Source organism: Pseudophryne corroboree, chromosome 4, assembly GCF_028390025.1.
Source record: "Pseudophryne corroboree isolate aPseCor3 chromosome 4, aPseCor3.hap2, whole genome shotgun sequence".
Classification (NCBI taxonomy): domain Eukaryota; kingdom Metazoa; phylum Chordata; class Amphibia; order Anura; family Myobatrachidae; genus Pseudophryne; species Pseudophryne corroboree.
Genome location: NC_086447.1, coordinates 640,142,936 through 640,165,668, shown reverse-complemented (window position 1 = coordinate 640,165,668; position 22,733 = coordinate 640,142,936). Strand labels below are relative to the sequence as shown.

Here is a 22,733-nt window from a genome sequence, read left to right as displayed (position 1 = left end):
AAATGTCAAATGAGAAAGGGCAATTACCTATACACAGCTGATACTATGCAATGTCCTTATAATTCAATGAGAGTCCAATTTACTGGGAATTCCCAGAAAAACTTCTCACGAGTGTCCAGTTTTTCTGGGAATTCCCAGTAAATTGGACTCTCATTGAATTATAAGGACATTGCATAGTATCAGCTGTGTATAGGTAATTGCCCTTTCTCATTTGACATTTGTTTGCGCCACCAGTTGGTCCCTATCCCATCATTTTTGTATTGTGTATAATCTGCTATTACTTTGTCTCCTTCAATATTCTCTGTCTTTAGTCTTACTATTCCGCTTTTGTTTTTCTCCTTTCTATTACGTCCTAGAGGATACTGGGGTCCACATTAGTACCATGGGGTATAGATGGGTCCACTAGGAGCCATGGGCACTTTAAGAAATTGATAGATTGGGCAGGCTCCTCCCTCTATGCCCCTCCTACCAGACTCAGTTTCGAAAATGTGCCCAGAGGAGCCGGTCACGCTTGGGAAGCTCCTGAAGAATTTTCTGCATTTATTTTCCTTTTTATTGTTTTCAGGCAGGTCTAGCTGGGACCAGGCTGCCTGTTTTGTGGGACTTAGGGGGGAACGGCCCAACCTCCCTAGGGTTAATGGTCCCGTTCCCCGCTGACAGGACACTGAGCTCCTGAAGGTCCTATTCGCAAGCTCCACCACGACGAGCGTACAGACCCGCAGCAAGCCGCCTGCCCTAACAGAGCCAGAAGTAAGAAGAGTGGTGAGTAGGTGGCCAGTGTCCCAGTTTGCGGGTCGCCGGCTGTAATGGTGGCTCAAGGGGTAGGAGCACAGCGCTGACAAGCAGGCTGCGGCTCCAGGCTTCAGAGGCATACAGGGTGCTGTGTGTTCCGCTGTGAGGGGCGAGCTGAAGCCACAACACACAAATACCAACACTGGCAGCAATTCTACAGGGGTTTTAACCCACTGTAGAACAGAAATGACCTCAGCCAGTATAAAAAAATTGGGAAGACCGCGTGCCATTAAGGGGGCAGGGCTTCACCATGAGTGGATCCAGCAGCTCACCAGCACCAGTTTCCCTCTGCACCTATACACAGGCAGACTGGCAGGGAAGTGCGGCTCCTCCACAAGGACTCCAGAGCACCTCAGCGGTACCAGGGGGTCATAGCAAGGGGGGGAGCAATATTTGGTAAACTGAACCCTATGTAGGGTACTTGGTTTGCGACCCAGCTAAACTTGTACTTTAGCTATAAGGGCGCTGTGTGGCTGGCTCCATTATACTCTGTGTGGATTAACTGTGTTTTACCCTATTTTCCTTTGTGTGTGTGTGTGTGTGTGTGTGTGTGTGTGTGTGTGTGTGTTCTTTCACATTTACTATGTCAAAGGAGTGTTTATCATGCACAGCAGAGTGTTTTTCTCAATCTGGGGGATCACTACCGTGTACTCAGGATAGTACACATTCTTAGGCTAGTGAATCTGAACGAGTATGGTTAGATTCATTAAAAGGGATGATTTCAAATATTCTGAATAAATTATCCCATAATGAGAAGGAGACACAATACTTAATGCAATCTGTTGATGACATGATGAATAGAGATTCAGTGGTTATTCCAGCATCTCAGACCACTACCATTTGTCCACAGAAGCGTACACTGGCCCATATAATTCAGGCTGATACTGATGATGTGATGTATCAGACCCGTAGGAGGGTGAGGTGGACTCGGGAGGGGGGGGATGCAGCTTTGTCACAGGGTATACAGTCCCCGTTAGAAGCTATTAGAGATAGCACATCCCTGATAAGGTATCATAGGACGAGGAGGAATCTTATTTTAATGTGAAAAGGAAATCCTCAGCTACTTTCCGTTCAACTACAGAATTAAATTCCCTATTTGAAGCAACTTGGGTAAATCCTGACAAGAAGTTTCAGATCCCAAAACGGTTACTCACATCCTTTCCTGTTTCCTCAGGATGACAGGAAAAATGGGAAAACCCACCGATAGTTGATGCAACGGTTTCTAGGCTGTCATGTAAGATAGTTTTACCTGTCCCTGGGGCAGCTTCCTTGAAGGATGCTGCAGACTGCAAGATTGAGACCACTCTCAAATCTCTGTACACAGCTATGGGGGTGGCCCTGAGACCCACTATAGCTTGTGCATGGATCTCTAGGGCCATTGCTAAATGGTCAGGAAATCTAATTGATGGGCAAGATTCCATTTCCAGGGGGGATATAATTCTACTCCTACAGCATATACAGGATTCTGCTAACTTTATGGTGAAGGCCTTAAAGAAATTGGTTTAATCAATGCACGCACCACTGGCTACGGTTGGTAAGTCTACATATCTTCCTTCCGCAGCTCCACCAGCTAGAAAATCCTACACTGCTCCAACTCTGCAGTCCTTTCGGACAGTGAAGTTTAAAAACAAAACCAAAGGTTCTTCTACAGCCTTCAAAGGCAATAGAGGTAAACTCAGAAAACCAGCAACTGCAGGTTCACAGGAACAGAACCCCGGTTCTGCCTCCTCTAAGCCTTCAGCATGATGGTGGACCGCACTGCCTGGAAGACAGGCAGGTGGGAGCCCATTTGCAATTCTTCAGTCACATATGGGCAACGTCATGACAGGATCCCTGGGTCAAAGATCTTATAGCCCAGGGCTACAGACTGGAGTTTCATGAACTCCCACCTCACAGATTCTTCAAATCAGGCTTACCAGCTTTTCAAGAAGCAAGTATGACTTTACAGGAAGCAATTCAGAAACTGGTACATTGTTCCAGTTCCACTTCAGCTGCAAAACCAGGGTTATTAATCCAACCTGTTTGTAGTTCTGAAACCGGATGGTTCGGTAAGACCCATTTTAAATCTCAAGTCGTTGAACCCATACTTACGGATGTTCAAGTTCAAGATGGAGACTCTGAGAGCGGTGATCTCAGGTCTGGAGGAGGGGGAATTCTTGGTGTCTCTTGATATCAAGGATGCGTACTTTCATATTCAATTTGTCCGCCTTATCATGCTTATCTAAGGTTTGCATTACAGGACTGTCACTACCTGTTCCAGGCCTTGCCATTTGGCCTCTCTACAGCACCGAGGGTGTTCACCAAGGTAATGACAGGGTTGATGTTTCTCCTGGATGATCTGCTGCTAAAAGCACCATCCAGGAAGAGATTGTTAGTCAACATTGCCATCTCAACCCGACTACTCCAGGATCATGGGTGGATTTTGAACCTACCAAAATCTAATTAGTAACCAACACGGAGGCTTCCGTTCCTGGGGATGACATTGGATATGGAGGCGCAGAAGGTATTCCTTCCATTGGAAAAAGCACTGGTGATCCAGTTGATGGTGTGGGATGTTCTAAGACAAACCTGGATATCAGTGCATCTATGCATTTGCCTTCTGGGAAAGGTGGTAGCCGCTTACGAGGCGCTGCAGTACGGAACGTTTCCTGCAAGGCCCTTCCAGCTGGATCTGTTGGACAAATGGTCCGGATCGCAACTTCACATGCACCAGAGAATTCGTCTGTCGCCAAAAGCCAGGATTTCTCTTCTGTGGTAGCTTCAAACTTAGAGGGCTGAAGGTTCGGGTTTCAAATTCCAAGGAAAATGGTCAAGTCAGGAAACCTTTCTTCCAATCAACATTCTGGAACTAAGGGCCATATACAACGCCCTTCTACAGGCATCACATCTTCTTCAAGATCAAGCAATTCAAGTTCAGTCGGACAATGTGATGGCAGTAACGTACATAAACGACAAGGCGGAACGAAAAGCAGGGCAGCAGGAGTCTCCTCTTTGCAGAAAGACATGCTGTGCCGTTGTCCGCAATCTTCATTTCGGTAGCAGATACTACCTCCACCCAGGAGAGTGGGGCCTTCTCCCGGAGATGTTCGGGTGTTTGACCCGTCGGTGGGGAATGTCACAAATCATCATGTTGGCCTCTCGTCTCAACAAAAAGCTCAAGCGGTTTTGTTCCAGGTCAAGGGACCCGCAAGCAGTGGCAGTGGATGCTCCGGTGACTCCATGGGTCTACCAGATGGTGTACATGTTTCCACCACTCCCATTGATTCCAAGGATTCTCAAAAGAATAAAAAGGGAAAAGGTTCAAGCAATTCTCATTGCTCCGGACTGGCCAAGAAGGGCCTGGTATGCGGATCTACTGGAGATGCTCCTAGAGGTCCCGTAGCCTCTACCTCTTTGCTAGGACCCTCTCCAACAGCTGCCGTTCATCTATTAAGACTTACCATGGCTATGTTTGATGGCATGGAGGTTGAGCATCAAATTCTAGCCCAGAAAGGGATCCCGGATAGGGTTATTCCAACCCTGATCCAAGCCAGAAAGGGGGTAACGTCTAAACATTAAAACTGTATTTGGAAAAAATACGTCTCTTGGTGTGAGTACAGGAAATTTCCTGCGGTGGAATTTCAACTGGGGCGTTTTTCCTTTTTCTGCAGTCAGGTGTGGATGTGGGTCTACGTTTGGGCTCCATAAAAGTCTGATTTCGGCCTTAACCATTTTCTTCCAGAAACAATTGGCTTCTCTCCCTGAGGTTCCTACATTTTTGAAGGGGCTTCTGCACATCCAACCGCCCTTTGTGCCTCCTACAGTACCTTGGGATCTAAACGTGGTGTTGCAGTTTCTGCAATTGGAATGGTTAGAGCCTTTACAGGACATTGACGTCAAGTTTCTTACGTGGAAAGCCATCACACTGTTGGCCTTAGCTTCTGCGAGGCGTGTGTTGAAGCTGGGGGAGTTGTCTCACAAAAGCCCCTATTAGATTTTTCATAAAGATAGGACTGAACTCAGAACTCGTCAGCAATTTCTTCCAAAGGTGGTGTCTGCATTTCATATCAACCAACCTATTGTGGTTCCGGTGGTTACCGACACCTCTGCTACTTCAAAGTCCTTGGATGTCATGAGGGCTATGAAGATCTATGTGAAGTGGACAGCTCGTCACAGAAAATCTGACTCGCTGTTTGTTCTCTATGATCCGAATAAAATTGGGTTTCCTGCTTCAAAGCAGACAATTGCATGCTGGATCAGGCTTAATATCCAGCATGCTTATTCCACAGAAGGTTTGCCATGTCCAAAATCTGTACAGGCCCACTAAACTAGATCGGTGGGTTCTTCCTGGGCGGCTGCCCGGGGTGTCTCGGCTTTACAGCTCTGCCGAGCAGCTACTTGGTCAGGTTCGAACACGTTTGCTAAGTTCTACAAGTTCAATACTTTGGCCTCTGAGGACCTTTGGTTTGGTCAATCAGTTCTTCAGGAACCTCAGCACTCTCCCACCCGGTTTGGGAACTTTGGTACATCCCCATGGTACTAATGTGGACCCCAGTATCCCCTAGGACATAAGAGAAAATAGGATTTTAATCAGTAAATTATTTTCTCGTAGTCCGTAGAGGATACTGGGCGCCCTGCACTTTTACTTGGTTAAGTATTGTTGGTTCAGCGGTTGCTCTTCCTGGTTTAAAGTTTGGTTAGCTTGGCTTTCCTCTTTTTTGTGTGTGCTGGTTCGGAATCTCACCACTATCCTTCCTTTTATATACTTCTCTCAAAGTATGTCCGTCTCCTCGGGCACAGTTTCCTAGACTGAGTCTGGTAGGAGGGGCATAGAGGGAGGAGCCAGCCCATACTATCAATTTCTTAAAGTGCCCATGGCTCCTAGAAGACCTGTCTATACACCATGGTACTAATGTGGACCCCAGTATCCTCTAGGACGTAAGAGAAAGGAGAAAAACAAAAGCGGAATAGTAAGATTAAAGACAGAGAATGATGAAGGAGACAAAGTAATAGCAGATCATATTAATAATTATTTTTGCTCAGTATTCACTACTGCAAAAGAAAGGGGAATGGGCCACAGTTAAGTTGAAGACATATTTAGAAAAATTAGGTAGAAGCAAGTGCATTTACATAGGAGAAGGTCCTAACAGAACTCTCAAAACTGAAAGTATATAAATCAATGGGGACAGATGGGATACACCTAAGGATACTAAAAGAGCTTAAAGGGGTGCTGGTACCACCATTAACATGGCACTAATGTGGACCCCAGTATCCTCTACGGACTACGAGAAAAGGATTTACCGTTAGGTAATTAAAATCCTATTATTGAAAGTATACCTATACCTATAAAAGTTTTACCCCCTTTATCCACTGACTGTGTCATTTTCTCTTTAGCTTGTGCCTTTGCACATCTGATTACCGTCTTAGTCTCCTTCTGTCTAAAAAGATACACCTCTTTGTCTTCATTATTTTGCATCTGCTTATATTTCATAAAGGCCATGGTTTTTGCTTTCACAATACTGGCTACTTAAAAAACCACACTGGCTTGTATTTTTCCTAACCCTTTTCATATAAAGGTCTGTAGCCTTTAGAATTGCACTTTTTATTTTCCCCACCTCTTCTTCTCTCCTTCCAAGTTCCCCTATTCTGCCAAAGAATCGCTTAAGCATTTTCCCATCCATACAAAATCAGCCTTCTTAAAATCTAACACCTTTGTTTTTGTATGGGATGAGTTGGTCTCTGTCTTTATTCTGAACCATACTGCTTGATGATCACTGGATCCCAGCTTTGTTTTCACCCACTTTTATGTCATATATTATGTCTCCATTTGTAAGTATTAAGTCTAATATTGCGTCTTTCCGAGTGGGCTCTCTCACCAATTTCTGGCGGGATGCTCAACCAAAAGGGATAGCAAATAAAACAAAAGTTTTTCTTTGTGAAGAGAGGTCTTCTGGGTTTATGACCTGGAAGTCCTATTGTACATGCGCCACTACAAGGCGGATCCCTCTCAGGGGAGTTCTGCAGACAGTAGCCTATATTCTTTTATAGGCAATTTCATCTATAGAGATAGAGCCGTTTCTTGGTGCGGACGAGGCGTGCATGCGCACGGGGCGCCGCTGTGGCTCTTGCTGGTTCAGTTTGTGCTCTCAGTTATTACTACTCTGCTAAGGGGGGCGATGTTTCGTGTAATGACGCATTTGCGTTGTGATGTCACGATGCAAAAGCGTCATTAAATGAAACTCCGCCCTCAAGCGGAGTACTGATGATGGGGTGGAGGGGGAGCCAGGACACGGCGGGCAAGCCTGGAGGAGGGAGAGGCAGGCAGGCGCAGGCCGAAGAGCAGGATGGAAGAGGACCTGTGGCCGGCGAATGCTGCTGCAAACGTGAGTATAACACACTCTTTCTCTTTTCTCTCTCTCTCTCTCTCTCTCTCTCTCTCTCTCTCTCTCTCTCTCTCACTCTCTCTGTCTCTTTGTAGAAGGGGACTCTGCCTGCTATAATGTGTAAAATGGGTACTCTTGCCTACAGTAATGTGTAAAATGGGGACTCTTGCCTGCCGTAATGTGCAAAATGGGGACTCTTGCCTGCCGTAATGTGTAAAATGGTGTCTCTTACCTGCCGTAATATGTAAAATGGGGACTCTTGCCTGCAGTAATGTGTAAAATGGTGTCTCTTGCCTGCTGTAATGTGTAAAATGGGGACTCTTGTCTGCCGTAATGTGCAAAATGGGGACTCTTGCCTGCCGTAATGTGTAAAATGGGGACTCTTGCCTGCAGTAATGTGTAAAATGGGGACTCTTGCCTGCTGTAATGTGCAAAATGGGGACTCTTGCCTGCCGTAAAATGTAAAGTGGGGACTCTTGCCTGCTGTAATGTGTAAAATGGGGACTCTTGCCTGCAGTAATGTATAAAATGGTGTCTCTTGCCTGCCGTAATGTGTAAAATGGGGACTCTTGCCTGCCGTAATGTGCAAAATGGGGACTCTTGCCTGCCGTAATGTGTAAAATGGGGATTTCGTGTATCAAGGGCATTGCAGTGTGTGGGATAATATGGTGCAGAGGGCAGTACTGTGTGGGGCTTAATATGGTAGAATTATTATTTTTTCCCTTGTGGTGGCGGTGATCTGTTGGTGCAGGGTCAAAAACTAGGGTGTAAGGTAGTCTTTTCAGACGAGGGCGCACCCCATCCTAACAAGGCCATGCCCATTTTAATGAGACCACGCCCCTTGCCGGGGGAGGGGAGGATCTTTTTTTATGTTGGGGCATTTTTAAATCTCACACTGGAAGCCAAATTGGCTAGAAACAGCCCTGTATAGAGATGGTCTTGTGGGCATGTTATGGGAGCTTGGTGCAACATGGGAATTTACTAGGCACAAATCTCGGCAGTGTTTGGTCTATTCATAATGGTTTTGACGGCAAAGTTCAGAAATACGAATGAATAGACCATCGGTCAAACGCGGATGTTTGTTCATACAACACGGGAATTTACTATTCATTCGTATTTGGGTGTTAGTCACTGAATGCTCAATTGCAGGTGTATTTTTTTGCGAATCGTTAAAAAAAACAGAAAAAAAATAGACCGGCTTTTTCCAGGCGAGTTTGGATAATCATGCATGGATCAGTGAGATCTGTGCATAGTTATCTATGGGAAAGGGTATGTTTAGTGTAAAAATTGAAAAAAAAAATTGCGTGGGGTCACCCCTCCTAAGCATAACCAGCCTCGGGCTCTTTGAGCCGATCCTGGTTGTAAAAATACAGGGGAAAAAACTGACAGGGGTTCCCCCATATTTTAAGTGACCCCACTTAACCTCGCGGTCTACCGCAGACCGCAAAGTTCCCACCATTGGATATAATGTAGCTGCGCTACACTACAGTGCAGGAGCTCACAGCCAATCAGGAGAGTGCCATGACGTGGCGCTCCCTTAGTGGCTGAAGGGACCCTCTTTGACAGGAGTCACGAGGGGTCCCACCAGCCGGGGAAATGGGTTCCATGTGTAAACATGGGACCCCTTTCAGTTCGTGGATCGGGTTTTTCGTTTTTTTATTTTTACAAGTACGTGGATTATAACTTTTAAGAAGAGGACTGATCTACCCCAGATTCTTTGTAAGTATAATTTTATTTACAGGTACCCCGGGATTCTACTGGACAAGAGGACCGAGTACTTCGTGTCAACATAGGTAAGTATGTATGTATGTATGTATGTAAGTGTGCATGTATGTTTATTAAACTTTTACTTTCACGGTGTCTGTGTATTGTTTTTATTTGGGTATTTTTTTGTAGTAGAACTACAGGTACCAGCGCGCCCGTTTCCCCCTGCATGCTGGTACTTGTGGTTCTCCAAGTACCAGCTTGCGGGGAGGCTTGCTGGGACTTGTAGTTCTGCTACAAAAAGCAATATTCTATTTTTACACAAAAGGCTATCAGCCTCCCATCCACCGCCCACGGATGTGGCGGACAGCCTCGGGCTTCACCCCTGGTCCTTGGGTGGCTGGAGGGGGGACCCCTTAATTTAAGGGGTCCCCACTCCTCCAGGGTACCCTGGCCAGGGGTGACTAGTTGGGGATTTAATGCCAGGGCCACAGGGACCAATTTAAAAGTGTCCCCCGGCTGTGGCATTATCTCTCTGACTAGTGAAGCCCGGTGCTGGTGTAAAAAATATGGGGGACCCCTACATTTTTTGTCCCCCATATTTTTGGCATCAGGACCAGGCACAGAGCCCGGTGATGGTTGTTTAAATATGGGGAAATCCCTGTCAGTTTTTTCCCTGTATTTTTACAACCAGGACCTGCTCAAAAAGCCCAAGGCTGGTTATGCTTAGGAGGGGGGACTCCACGCAATTTTTTTTTTTTAACCCATTCTGCACTGCTCACAATGAAGCCCTGCACGGATCTCACAGATCCGGCCGGGATTCCTTGTGTTTTGTCAGGCAGTGTTTTACTAATCACTCCCGTAAAACACTGCCTGACATTACGAATCACATCGACATCGGAAAATATGAATGTTGAAAACTCGGCAGCTTAGTAAATGACTGTATCAGGATTCAAAAAGTTGCAGTAAAATGCACCCGATACCATTCGAGATCAAACACCCTTAAAAACGGCTAAAACACGAATATTAGTAAATATACCCCATTGTGTGTATATTGAAAAGGGTTGGGTCTGATGTAGTTTGGCTTGTTTTCTTATAGAAAGATTCAAAAGTTTTTTTTCACATTAACAATATGTAAGTTTTGTAACCGTAATGCAGTTTTAAAATATTTTAAGCGTTTTTTTTTTTTTTTTTTGCTGTATAGTCATTTTTAATATTAGTTTTATTTTTGTTGACATTTTGGGACAAATATATGCAATTCATTGGTACATTTTAATATCCATCTAAGATAAATATGTAATCACAATCCTTGCCTTGGTATTACCATCATATTTAATATAGCAACATTTTATTTTATAAAAGAGCTATAAATACCAGTTTGGTTTGAAATTCCCAATGGAGTAGGTGATATAACAGCACATTGAGGTGACAATTGTCCATTTGCAACCGATTTTCTTAATGATGATAGTTGGGAGAAAAACTGAAGAAACAATCAGACATCCATAGACAACACTCAGTGACGCAACACCAAGGCCTTTCTCAGGGTTCAGACTGCTCTGTAAAGACAATAGAATTTATATTTTACCAATATACAGTATCTGCATACTAAAGCTGGGTACACACTGGAGCAATGTCAGGTTGATTTACCATTTCATAACGACAACTTGCCTACATTGCTCAGTGTGTATGGGTCATTGTAAAGCATTATTCAGCATCTTCCACACTTCTGCGCATGGGCTTAATTGTGATCGCAGTCTAAGTGCCGGCGGGGGGGGGCGGTATCTCAGCATTTTGTGGGTGTCAATGCAGCATTGGGGGGGAGTGGTCCAGAAAAGAGAAGCGTGTCCAGACTACTTGCAGGCCAGGCCGCGGCGGCTGCGTCACGTCACACGCCACCGCTGAAACCCGAAAAGGGCAGCCCGGCGACTGCTAGCTTTGAAGGCAGGGGGCTATTCTAAAGATGTCAGTGATTCGCTATTTAGCAAAGCGCTCACATTTTAGTTGGGGGGAGGACCCCCGCATGCTAGTGGAAGCAGTTGAAGCAATATCGTATAGCAATATTGTGCACATTGCCTAGTGTGTGCAGCGTACCAGACAACATACACTAGCCCACTCCGATTTGATGTCACCTTCTTGCCACTCCCTGATCCACTGCCCTCTGAAATTTCCCTGCATGTCAGCATCAGCTTCAGCAGCACCATTTTCAAGTGTATGTTGTATACTTTGGTATATGTCCACATATGGGGCTGCCTTGAATGTTTTTGGAGGGTATGTGGGAGCTGTTGCTATGATCACATATGTGCATCTTTAAACTCTGCTGTGTGTGAAAGAAGATCAGGGGTGTATCTACCCATTGGCCAGGATGGCACTCGCCAGGGAGCAGGCAAGGAGGGGGCGCCACCTGACAATGCCATCCATGGCCAGGGGGTAGAATCCAGTAGTACTGTCAGACTTGGTGACTGTCTGTTAGTGCCGGCGCCAGTGTCAGGCAGCAGCGCACCGCACCTCACTTGTAATCTGACTCAACATAAACTACAGCTCCCAGCATCCCTTGTTGCCTGAGTCTGATTGATCACTAGTGTAGTGCTGTGCCGCTGGACACCGGCGCCAGCAGTAACAGTCACAAGGTAAAATCCGGATTAAGGGAGGGGAGGGGTGACACAGGACTGCATTGCACAGCATTGACCTTCGGGAAGTGGACAGAGTGGAAGCAGGGGAGCGGGGCTACACGGCACTCAGTCAGTGCCAGGCAACCCAGCAGCATGGAGGAGAGGGGGAGAGGACTAGGAGCTACTAAAGTACTTGCATGGAGTGTACCCTGTCTGTGAAGTGAGGGGGTAAACACTATATAGCAGTGACGTGCGGTGGGATGAGGCAGGTGAGGCAGAGCCTTTCCTGTCATACTAACGTTCGCATGTCCCTGCTATATAGTCTGTCTGTATGTGTGTCTGTGACTGTATTTATGTATCTGACTATGTGTATGTATGTTTGTGTGTGTATAAGTATCTACTGTATTTATGTGTGTATTAGTACATGACTATGTATGTGAATAAGTGTGTAACTATGTATGTATGTGACTGTATATATGTGTGCACGTGTGTAACTGTATATACTGCATATGTGACTGTACTGTATATCATATGTACTGTATGTGTTTTGTGTGTGACAGTATGTATGTAAGTGTATATGTGTGCCTATAGGCAGGATCAGATGTACTAATGGCAGTGGGGGTTATTTGGTAAGGATCCTTTCTATTGCATGCTGGGGGATGCTCATCCATCACAGGGCAGGGTCATCCAGCATGCTGAATGGCCTGCTCAGCAATTGTGGCCGCAATTTAATTGTGGTCGCAGCAACTGTGGAAGACCCCCTGCAGTTGCAGCTAGGCTGCGTATGCCGGTGGTCCACCGCCATTTTTCACATAGGGGTGGCTGCGTGTGATGTCACTCAGCCGCCCCGAAAATGCAGACGGCCCAACCCCATTTTCCCCATGCTGTCCCCGCAATGGTCCATCACCACCCTTCATGCGAACGTCTCTGCCTGTCAGTCAGGCAGAGGTGTTTACAGCCAATGTGATCCAATCGACGGAGCGCTGAGAATAGGGATATTGCAGTCGCATCCCTGAATGCGGTTTCACTGCATTCCACTTATATAAATAGAAATATATTTATTAGCACTGGTCCACATTTCTATTTTCTATTTGTATTCCCCACATTCCTTCTGTAGACAGTGTTTCCTATAGGGGCACTACTGTGTGGCATAATGTGAATAAGAGACACTACTGTGCGGTGTAATGTGAATAAGAGACACTACTGTGCGGTGTAATGTGATACTGTGTGGCATAGTATGACTAAGAGACACTACTGTGTGGTGTAATATGATACTGTGTGGTATAATTTGAATTGGAAGTACTATTGTGCGGCCACGCCCCTTCCCCACAAGGCCATGCCCTTTTTTGATACACACTCCTTATTTCAAATATGTGGGGGAGGGGGGGGCACCAGCCCTTACTTTGCCAGGGGCGCTCGGACCCCTAGATACACCCTTGAAGAAGATAATTAAAAATCTGCCTCTATTTGGTTAATCTCCATTGTGAGTATGTCTTCATAACATTTTCATGTACAGCAAAAGCCTCATCAACCACAAAGACAAACGGTAGTCCATGCTTGGTTTCTGTGACAAATGGTATGTTCAGAGTGTTGGTCACCAGTTTTACACAGAATGCTGTTCGCTGAAAGGAGCCACCTTCTGAAGCTCTGCCATTCTTCCAGATGTCCTCAAAAATAAATTCATATTTAGCATTGACCACAGCCATCAGTACAATGCTAAAGAACACTTTATACGGTAGTTGTAATAATAGGATGAGCTGTTGGGAGGTGGTGTTATGCACACCTGCTTCCCATCTATGGCTCTTCCACAGTTTGGGAAATTCCAGTGGCCTTCAAATTCCTTAGAAATACTTTTCCACTCCTCCACAGTTGTAGAGAACTAGAAAAAGAAATACACTGTGAGTGTTTTCATTATACATCAGATAAACCTATGTATTTTTTTTTAAATAAAGTATATTCATGTCTTATTTTTCTTTATACAGTTTAGCCACCTGCATTTGCAACATCAATACCATGCAGAATGTCTTGAACAAGACCCTGGATGAGTGCAATAACTTTTAAGTTGCACCACATGTTTGACAACCAGCGCATGCACACAGAGCAAATCATATTTAACACACTTATGAGGGGGTTAATGGGTGATTTGTCAACAGACCAGTGTATACCACCACTTCTAGCACTGCAGCCTGGTATAACAAAGGTGAACAGGATAGCGGGCAGCAGCAGTGACACTACCACTCCTTGGGCTCGGGCAGCCAGAACCAGCTCACTCCTTCCAGTATCCTCCTCTCCTGGTGTTTGTTCCTTCCCTCTGCACACACAGTTGCACACTTCCCTGGCTGATGCCACTAACTTTACCGGACCCAACTTCTAGCCCTCTCCACAGCTGCCAGTCCCCACAAGTTGTGACAGTAGGACATGGGAGGGAGGCTGAGGCGAGGGCATGGTGTGGGGTGCAGTACAGAGCTATGAGTGTGGAAAGTTAACTGTATAATCTGCCCATGTGACTGCATGTGGTGACCAGGAGACAGCCAGATCCATGTCGTGGGACCCTGAAGCTGTGGCCAGGATCACTAAGAGCACCTACAAGGTGAAGAGCAATCATACAGCCACTGAAGTTCTATTATTGTGTTTAACAGTTTTCCTGCACAACTGTACAGACTGTTTGCAGCTCTGCTCAGTGCATTTATTTCTACACCGAGCATCTACTAAGGTCACTGACAATTCTTCTTACTTCTCATTGGTGGAGAAAGGGGAAGAAGGAGGACTGGCTCAAGGTCTGTTCAAGCACCACCCTGGCCCATAGACCATATGCCGCCGGTATCTTAGACTACTTCCTCTATCCTGTCCTAACGCATAGACAGGAGAATGGATCGCCCACTTGCTCGCCCGCTAATTGGAATTGCTGGAATTGGAAGCCAGCAGCTTTGCTCTAGTGATACAGCTTCTCGCTGGAGTATGATAAAGAGAGGAGGGATTGAGAGGGGCAGGGGTGATGGAGGGAAGGAGAGGTGTAGGGGTGATAGAGAGAAGGAGGAAGTGAGAGGTGCTGGGGTGAGAGAGGGAAGGAGAGGTGTAGGTGTGATAGAGGGAAGGATGGAGTGAGGAGTGCAGGGCTGAGAAAGGGAAGGAGAGGTGTTGGGATAATAGAGGGAAGAAGAAAGTGAAGGGTGCAGGGGTGAGAGAGGGAAGGAGAGGTGTAGGGGTGATAGAGGGAAGGAGAGAGTGAGAGGTGCAGCGGTGAGAGAGAAAAGGAGAGGTGTAGGGGTGATGGTGGAAAGGAGTTAGTGAGGGGTGCAGCAGTGATAGAGGGAAGAAGAGGTGCAGGGGTGAGTGAGGGAAGGAGAGGTGTAGGGGTGATAGAATGAAGGAGAGAGTGAGGGGTGCAGGGTTGAAAGATGTAAGAAGGGAGTGAAAAGTGGAGGATAAATACTGATAGAGGCTATGAGAGGTGCAGGGATGAGAGGGAAGGAGAAGTGCAAGGGTGATAGCGGGAATGAGGGAGTGAAATTAGCAGGATTAAAGAGGGACAAAGGGTGTGAGAGGAGCAGGGGCTAAGTAAGAAAAGGAGGAAGTAAGAGGAGTCGGGGCGACATGTAAACATTAAGGAAAGTGGAAATAAAACAGATATGGGGAAGAGGTGGATTGACACAGAAGGTAGGGAACACAAATCGGATAACTAAAGTTTATATAATATAATAAGGTTCCTTTTATACTGTATAGTGTTAAAAATCCTAAAGATTTTGGAGTACAAGGTGTACTCCAGATCCCCGGTCATTCTATTATATTTTCTATACCCCCACTTCTAAATTTCCACTTTGACCACTGCAACAGTAACCAACCTGACTAGAAGGCCTTTTCCTCAAACAGGCCACTGCATCCTCAACCTACACCGTCTCCATCCCAACACTTTGTACAGTCACATCACCCCTGCACTGCACAGTATGCCCCTACACAAGGAGCCAGTACACTCATACACAGTGCATATACATTGGTATGTTGCACTATGGCTCCCAGGAAGAGGACCCTGATGACCCCCAATACAATCATTTCCAATAGGGTGGTAATTATAAAGTGAAGAGACATAAAGCAGTCACTAATCATCTGCTGGTGGTTTATATATTAAGCAGAGCCGTTTCTTGCGGCAGGCGATGCGTGCTGTTGCATGGGATGCCCGCCGCGGCTCTTTGGTGGCTCCTGGTCCTCCCCCTCCTCCCCATCATTACTACTCTGCTCGGGGGGTGTAGTTTCACGTAATGACGCATTTGCATCGCGATGTCACAACGCAAGCGCATCATTTTGTGAAATTCTGCCCCCGAGTGGAGCACTAATGACGGGGAGGAGGGGGAGCCAGGACACTAGAGGGCCCCATACACTAGGACGATAATGCCATATTTCATCCGATTTCGGGCATTCGGCCCGATATATCGGATGAAATCGGGCACTTTGGAGGGGTTTCCGATCCGATGCATGAGCATCGGATTGGACCCTCCAGATTGAATGTGCTGCACATTCAGTCATGTCCGACCCTGCAGGCATGGCTGGGATCGCCCAGGATTGCCCAAGATACATTGTATGCAAAAGGACAGCATATGATGTATCTTGAGCAATCCTGCCCCCCGGGAGGCTGCCGGGGTTATCGCCTGCGACATGTCAGACGGACATGTCGCTTAAGTGTATGGGGCTCTTTAGACAGAGCAATGGGTAGGCGGGAGGAGAAGCAGGATGGAGATGCTGGCGGGCGCTGTAAACACACTAAAGAGCATTACACAGCCCTGGCAACTGCCATTACACTGTGTTTTTGTATTTTTTATCTGTTGATCTTGTGCTCTTCTAGTGCAAAGTTTACAATGATGCACGTTGCAGTGTGTAAAAAAACAAAAATGCTTGAATTTGTTGTACATTGCAGTGTTTAAATATAAAAAATATATATAGTTGCTGCATATTGCAGTGTGTTTAATAAAAAAATGTTTAAGTTACAAAACTGTGTCATTGTTTCTTACCTTGAGGTATTGCTGTTTTAGTACACATATAATGGCTTTGCAGGTCTCAGGGATGAGGTGTCCCGAAGCTTGCAGAGAGAAGAGGAAGCCAAACTTGAGATCACTCAGGGACTTGCCAGAAGGCAGATATCACAGGGTAGCAAACAGTCTCTCCTCATGCAGGGTTAGCCTTCCGTAAACTGGTGTCTTGCTTCTCAATGTATGGAGTCACCAGATTCAGTAACTTGAAGGTGGCATCATCCATATGCAGGAAATTGTGATAATCATTGGGATTATGCTCTCGGATCTCCAGGAACAATGATAAATCATATGCGACCAAACGATACAATATATTGTTAGGTCATTGGCATGATTGCAGTATGTGTATGCTCAATATTGCTTGTTCTGTGCGCAAAGGAAATGGTCAGTAAGGTCGGAACAATTGCTTGTCGCTCCAGTGTGTACCCAGCTTAAAACAAACCCAAGAGCCAAATATTGAAAACAATTATTTATTACAATACACCTGTATAAAAAAGAATATGTGAAAAAACTTGGGCTGAGTAAGTGAAATACTAAAAAGTTATATCTATTCATTTTGCAAGGAGTACAAACAGATGTGTGCTCCATTTGCTGAATACTGTACACTGGGATTGCTGATGGGTGTCACAATACCAATCTGCACACCACTATTATGGTTCCTCTCACTCAGATACCAAATGAATCTTACAAAAGTCTGGTTAAAATGTTATTTATTTGTAAAAGAATGGTTACAATAACTGTCATTCTTGCACCTGCATTCTGTATAAAATGCTAGCAATCATATATTTACAGGTCACTGCAAGCAGCTGGACATTAATATTAAGATCTGTCGTGGCGTAATTGTTGAAACCTACCTCTCCTTCAAACCTCACATTCAGTACCTTTTGCATTCCACTTTCCATCTCAAAAATATCTCCAGGATCAGACCCTTTCTCACCCTGGAGGAAATTAAGTCCCTTATCCACTCACTGGTCATCTCCAAACTAAAGGGGATGCGTTATGGATGATGGCTGTTGGGATGCTGGCACTTTAAATACCGGCGCCGGAATTCTGATATCAATTATAATAAGTTGTGCAAGTAGAAATATTTTCTTAGTGGTACTGAGTGCCGAAAAATGGGCGTGGTCATTTGTTGTGGGTGGGCGTGGCCACATGCTGCTAGTGGGAGTGGCTACATGACACTAGCGGCATGGCCACACGACACAGCCCCTTTTTTGTTTTTTTAATCTGGCAAGGCTAAAAATATATAGTAAATGCCTCCAGTACAATAGAAATATAAATTGGCAAATACCTGAAAAAGAAAAAGGATTACTAATGTTTACAGCACTTTTCTGTGCATGTGAAGGTGTCCTTAGGTGGGTTCCTTAAGTGAGCCGTACTCTACAAAAGCCGCGATGGTGTGGCTGGCTGGCTAAATCTCTCCCTATTACTGCCTACCTTACACAGAGGTTTTCAGTGTTCAGTCTCTTCCTCCGTCTGGCTGGTTCCTGCACAGCATCTCTCTCTGTATTTGCGCCCATCAGCGCCGGCCAGATGACGTGATTGCTGGACTCTCCTTCTCTTGCTAACGCTCGGCCAACGCGTTTCATACCCGTTGGTCCTTAATCATGGATAGCGTCCATGTGGGCAAATGTCCTTTTTATGTGGTGCCTTTATTGTTTAATTGGCTAATTGAAATCAATTAAAAAGTTAAAAACATTTACAGGTGTTTGCTCTTTGCTGCGTTTGAGCTGTTTGTTCCTATTAGCACTGAAAATAAAGCTCTGTGTGAAATTAAATAAATAAATAAATATGAATATTAATTAAATAAATATGAATAATTATGTGTATTTATTCATGCTGTATGTTAAAAAATGAAGCTCTGTGTGCATAAAACTTTTTTATGCAAAGTTTTCTTATGAACCATTGCGTGTCTATATGTAGGTTGAATTGATTAGTGTTTGATAGTGGGCAAAATTTCAGTCCTTTTTATAAAAGTGAAAGTTGTTGTTCTGTGAGGTTTTTCTTGCTTAATTGTAAATACCTTCATTTTCCATTGCATTTTTGTTTGCTTTCTTCTTCTTTGATTTTCCACCCCGGATACCCCTTCTCCTGGTGATGTCGCAAAAAAAAGTTTTTTGCAAACAAAAAAATTGATCCCAATCCATCATCACCACAAGAAGAATTCCACCACACTACATTAAAACAGCCTTCCAAATTCAATCCTGCCCATGTAAAAGGAGCACACATAGAGACTTTCCAAAGACTCGTGGAAAAAGACATCAGAGCAATGACTGGAAAATAAAAAAAGAAGTTCAATCTAACAAAATTTGATTTAAATGCACTAATAGAATTGAAACAAGAAAAGAACATTGTCATAAAACCAGCCGACAAGGGTGGAGGTTTGGTCATCCTGGACAAAGCGCAATATGAAGAAAAAGTACTAAACCTCTTATCAGATTACACAACATATGAAGAACTGATGGTTGATCCAACAGACAAATACTGGAAAGAACTAAAGGAGCTACTTGATGAAGACTTGGAAATTGGTATCCTAACGAAAAGTGAATATGACTTCATATATATCGAGCATCCCCAAATACCAACTTTCTACCAATTGCCCTAACTACATAAAAATCTAACAAGACCACCAGGCCGCCCAATTGTGTCTGGGATCAAATCTCTTTCTGACAATTTATCAAAATACGTGGATCATTTCCTCCAAAACATAGTACAATCACAAAAAAGTTACCTCAGGGACACAATCAACACACTACAAATATTAAAAGAAATATACTGGGAAGAACATTTCATACTATGCACAAGTGATGTTAAATCACTATACACATGCATCCCACATTCAAAAGGATGTGCAGCAACACATTTTTTTTCTTTCCACAGAAACCACTTTACCCAATGAGCAAATACATTTTCTTATGGCCTGCATTAATTTCATTTTGCATTGAAACTATTTTTGGGACCACGGGACATTCTACAATCAGGTCAAAGGGACCACTATTGGCAGTTCTTTTGCACCTAGCTATGCGAATTTATTCATGTCCAAATGGGAAGAAGAACACATATGGAACAATAACCCCTTTTTACAACACATACAAATTTGGAAACGTTACATAGATGACCTGCTATTCATTTGGTCTGGTCCGAAACAAGAACTGAACAACTTCCTAGTATACATTAACAAAAACACATATGGATTGGAATTGACATCAGTTACTAGTCAAACAATGATAGTATACTTGGACCTGGAAATCTTTATACAAAGCAACACCATACACACCAGAAATCATGTAAAAACAGTAAGCAGAAACAACACAATATCCACATCCAGCAACCATCATAAAAACTGGATAAAAAATATTCCAAGCGGACAATTCAAGCACCTTAAAAGGAGCTGCTCACGAATGGAGACATTCGAACAGCAGACGGCACAGATGAAGACTAAATTCCTACAGAGGGGATATAAGGAAAAAGATCTTCAGAACCAAATTGATGAAATATCCAAGATTGACAGAAGTGAACTCATTAAATATAAACAAAAAGAACAAAAAAAAGACTTTGGTCTATCTTTCATAACACAGTTCAACAGTCAGCACCTAACCCTTGAAAAAATCCTAAACAAACATTGGCACATTTTGGCATTAGACAAAGAATTAGCTCCTTTAATCCAGCAAAAACCTCATATTTTATATAAAAAAAGCCACCTCTGTGAAACAAGAACTTGTAAAAAGCTACATTCCAATTGAGAAACAAAGTCCAATAGAAGAAAAGAAAGGACACTTTTACTGCTTAAATTGCTCAGCTTGCAAGATAACCAAGAACTGTACAACAAAACCTGTAACAATGTTTACTTGTAATGTAACAAACAAAAGTTACAAAATAAGAGACAAAGTATCCTGCAACACTGAGGGAACGATTTACCTTCTGCAATGCCCGTGCGGCTTGCAGTATTTTCATCGCAGAGCACATTTATAATATTAAGAAAGGCTTACAGACGCACAGTGTATCCAAACATTTTTCTGAGAGACATAACAAAAACCCTTCTGGCTTACAATTCATGGGAATACAGAAAATTATCCCAAACTGGAGAGGAGGAAATATTTCAGAGAAATTGAAAAGAGCTGAAACAAAATGGATTGTCTTACTACAAACACTAGAACCAACAGGCCTGAACATTGATTTTGATTTTAATTACTTTTTATAACACTTTGTCCAATTATTATATTTATTTATTCCACACAGAGCTTCATTTTTTAACATACAGTATGAATAAATACACATAATTATTCATATTTATTTAATTCCACACAGAGTTATTTTCAGTGCTAATAGGAACAAACATCTCAAACGCAGCAAAGAGCAAACGCCTGTAAATGTTTTTAACTTTTTAATTGATTTCAATTAGCCAATTACACAATAAAGGCACCACATAAAAAGGACATTTGCCCACATGGACGCTATCTATGATTAAGGACCAACGGGCGTTGGCCGAGCGTTAGCAAGAGAAGGAGAGTCCAGCAATCACGTCATCTGGCCGGCGCCGACGGGCGCAAATACAGAGAGAGACGCTGTGTGCGGGAACCAGCTGGATGGAGGAAGAGACTGAACACTGAAAACCTCTGTGTAAGGTAGGCAGGAATAGGGAGAGTTAGCCAGCCCGCCAGACACAGCACTGCAGCTTTTGCAGAGTACGGCTCACTTAAGGAACCCGCCTAAGGACATCTTCACATGCACAGAAAAGTGCTGTAAACATTACTAACCCTTTTTCTCTTTCAGGTGTTTGCCATTTTATATTCTTTATTATTTTTAACACTTTAAGCACCCCAATCTCCATTTTAAAACTTGAATTATTTTATGGGAGCTGCTATTTAAATATTTCAAGCGCAGGTTAATTTTATTTATTATTACTATAATAGAAATATATAATGATACATACCTTCCAACTGTACCTTTTTTAATAGGTACAGTACTTTTTTTTTTTTTTTTTTTTTATGGTCTACCTATTTTTGACTCTCCAAACTTCCATTGAAAGTATAGGAAAAGGGGCGTGGCCACGCCCCCTTTACCAGTGACCACGCCCCTTTCTCTAATTTGTACCGATTTCTCTGACGTCCTATTGGATGCTGGGAACTCCGTAAGGACCATGGGGAATAGACGGGCTCCGCAGGAGACTGGGCACTCTAAAAGAAAGATTAGGTACTATCTGGTGTGCACTGGCTCCTCCCTCTATGCCCCTCTTCCAGACCTCAGTTAGATTTCTGTGCCCGGCCGAGCTGGATGCACACTAGGGGCTCTCCTGAGCTCCTAGAAAGAAAGTATAATTTAGGTTTTTTTATTTTACAGTGAGACCTGCTGGCAACAGGCTCACTGCAACGAGGGACTAAGGGGAGAAGAAGCGAACCTACCTGCTTGCAGCTAGCTTGGGCTTCTTAGGCTACTGGACACCATTAGCTCCAGAGGGATCGACCGCAGGACCTGTCCTTGGTGTTCGTTCCCAGAGCCGCGCCGCCGTCCCCCTTACAGAGCCAGAAGCATGAAGTTGGTCCGGAAAATCTGCGGCAGAAGACTTCAGTCTTCACCAAGGTAGCGCACAGCACTGCAGCTGTGCGCCATTGCTCCTCATACACACTTCACACTCCGGTCACTGAGGGTGCAGGGCGCTGGGGGGGGGGGGGGGGTGCCCTGAGCAGCAATAAAAACACCTTGGCTGGCAAAATAATCACAATATATAGCCCCAGAGGCTATATATGTAATAATTACCCCTGCCAGAATCCATAAAAAAGCGGGAGAAAAGTCTGCCGAAAAAGGGGCGGAGCTATCTCCCTCAGCACACTGGCGCCATTTCTCCCTCACAGTTCCGCTGGAAGGAAGCTCCCTGGCTCTCCCCTGCAGTCTGCACTACAGAAAGGGTAAAAAAGAGAGGGGGGGCACTAAATAGAGGCGCAGTATAACTTATAGCAGCTATAAGGGGACATAATTCAGTTAGTCCCTGCATTATATAGCGCTCTGGTGTGTGCTGGCATACTCTCTCTCTGTCTCCCCAAAGGGCTTTTGTGGGGTCCTGTCTCCTGTTAAGAGCATTCCCTGTGTGTGTGCGGTGTGTCGGTACGACTGTGTCGACATGTTTGAGGAGGAGGCTTATGTGGAGGCAGAGCAGATGCCTATAAATGTGATGTCACCCCCTGCGGGGCAGACACCTGAGTGGATGGACTTATGGAAGGAATTACGTGCAAGTGTCGACTCCTTAC

General features: G+C 44.5%; 1 protein-coding gene across 1 annotated transcript in view; it reads right to left on the bottom strand.

The window, feature by feature from the left end:
* The window catches only part of LOC134910084 (protein unc-93 homolog A-like), a 175,389-nt gene that overhangs the window by 126,928 nt on the left and 25,728 nt on the right, over positions 1 to 22,733 (bottom strand). The window contains exon 2 of the mRNA XM_063917724.1: positions 10,233 to 10,414. Coding sequence (XP_063773794.1) covers positions 10,233 to 10,414 — 182 coding nt within the window. The remainder of the gene's footprint in view (positions 1 to 10,232; positions 10,415 to 22,733) is intronic.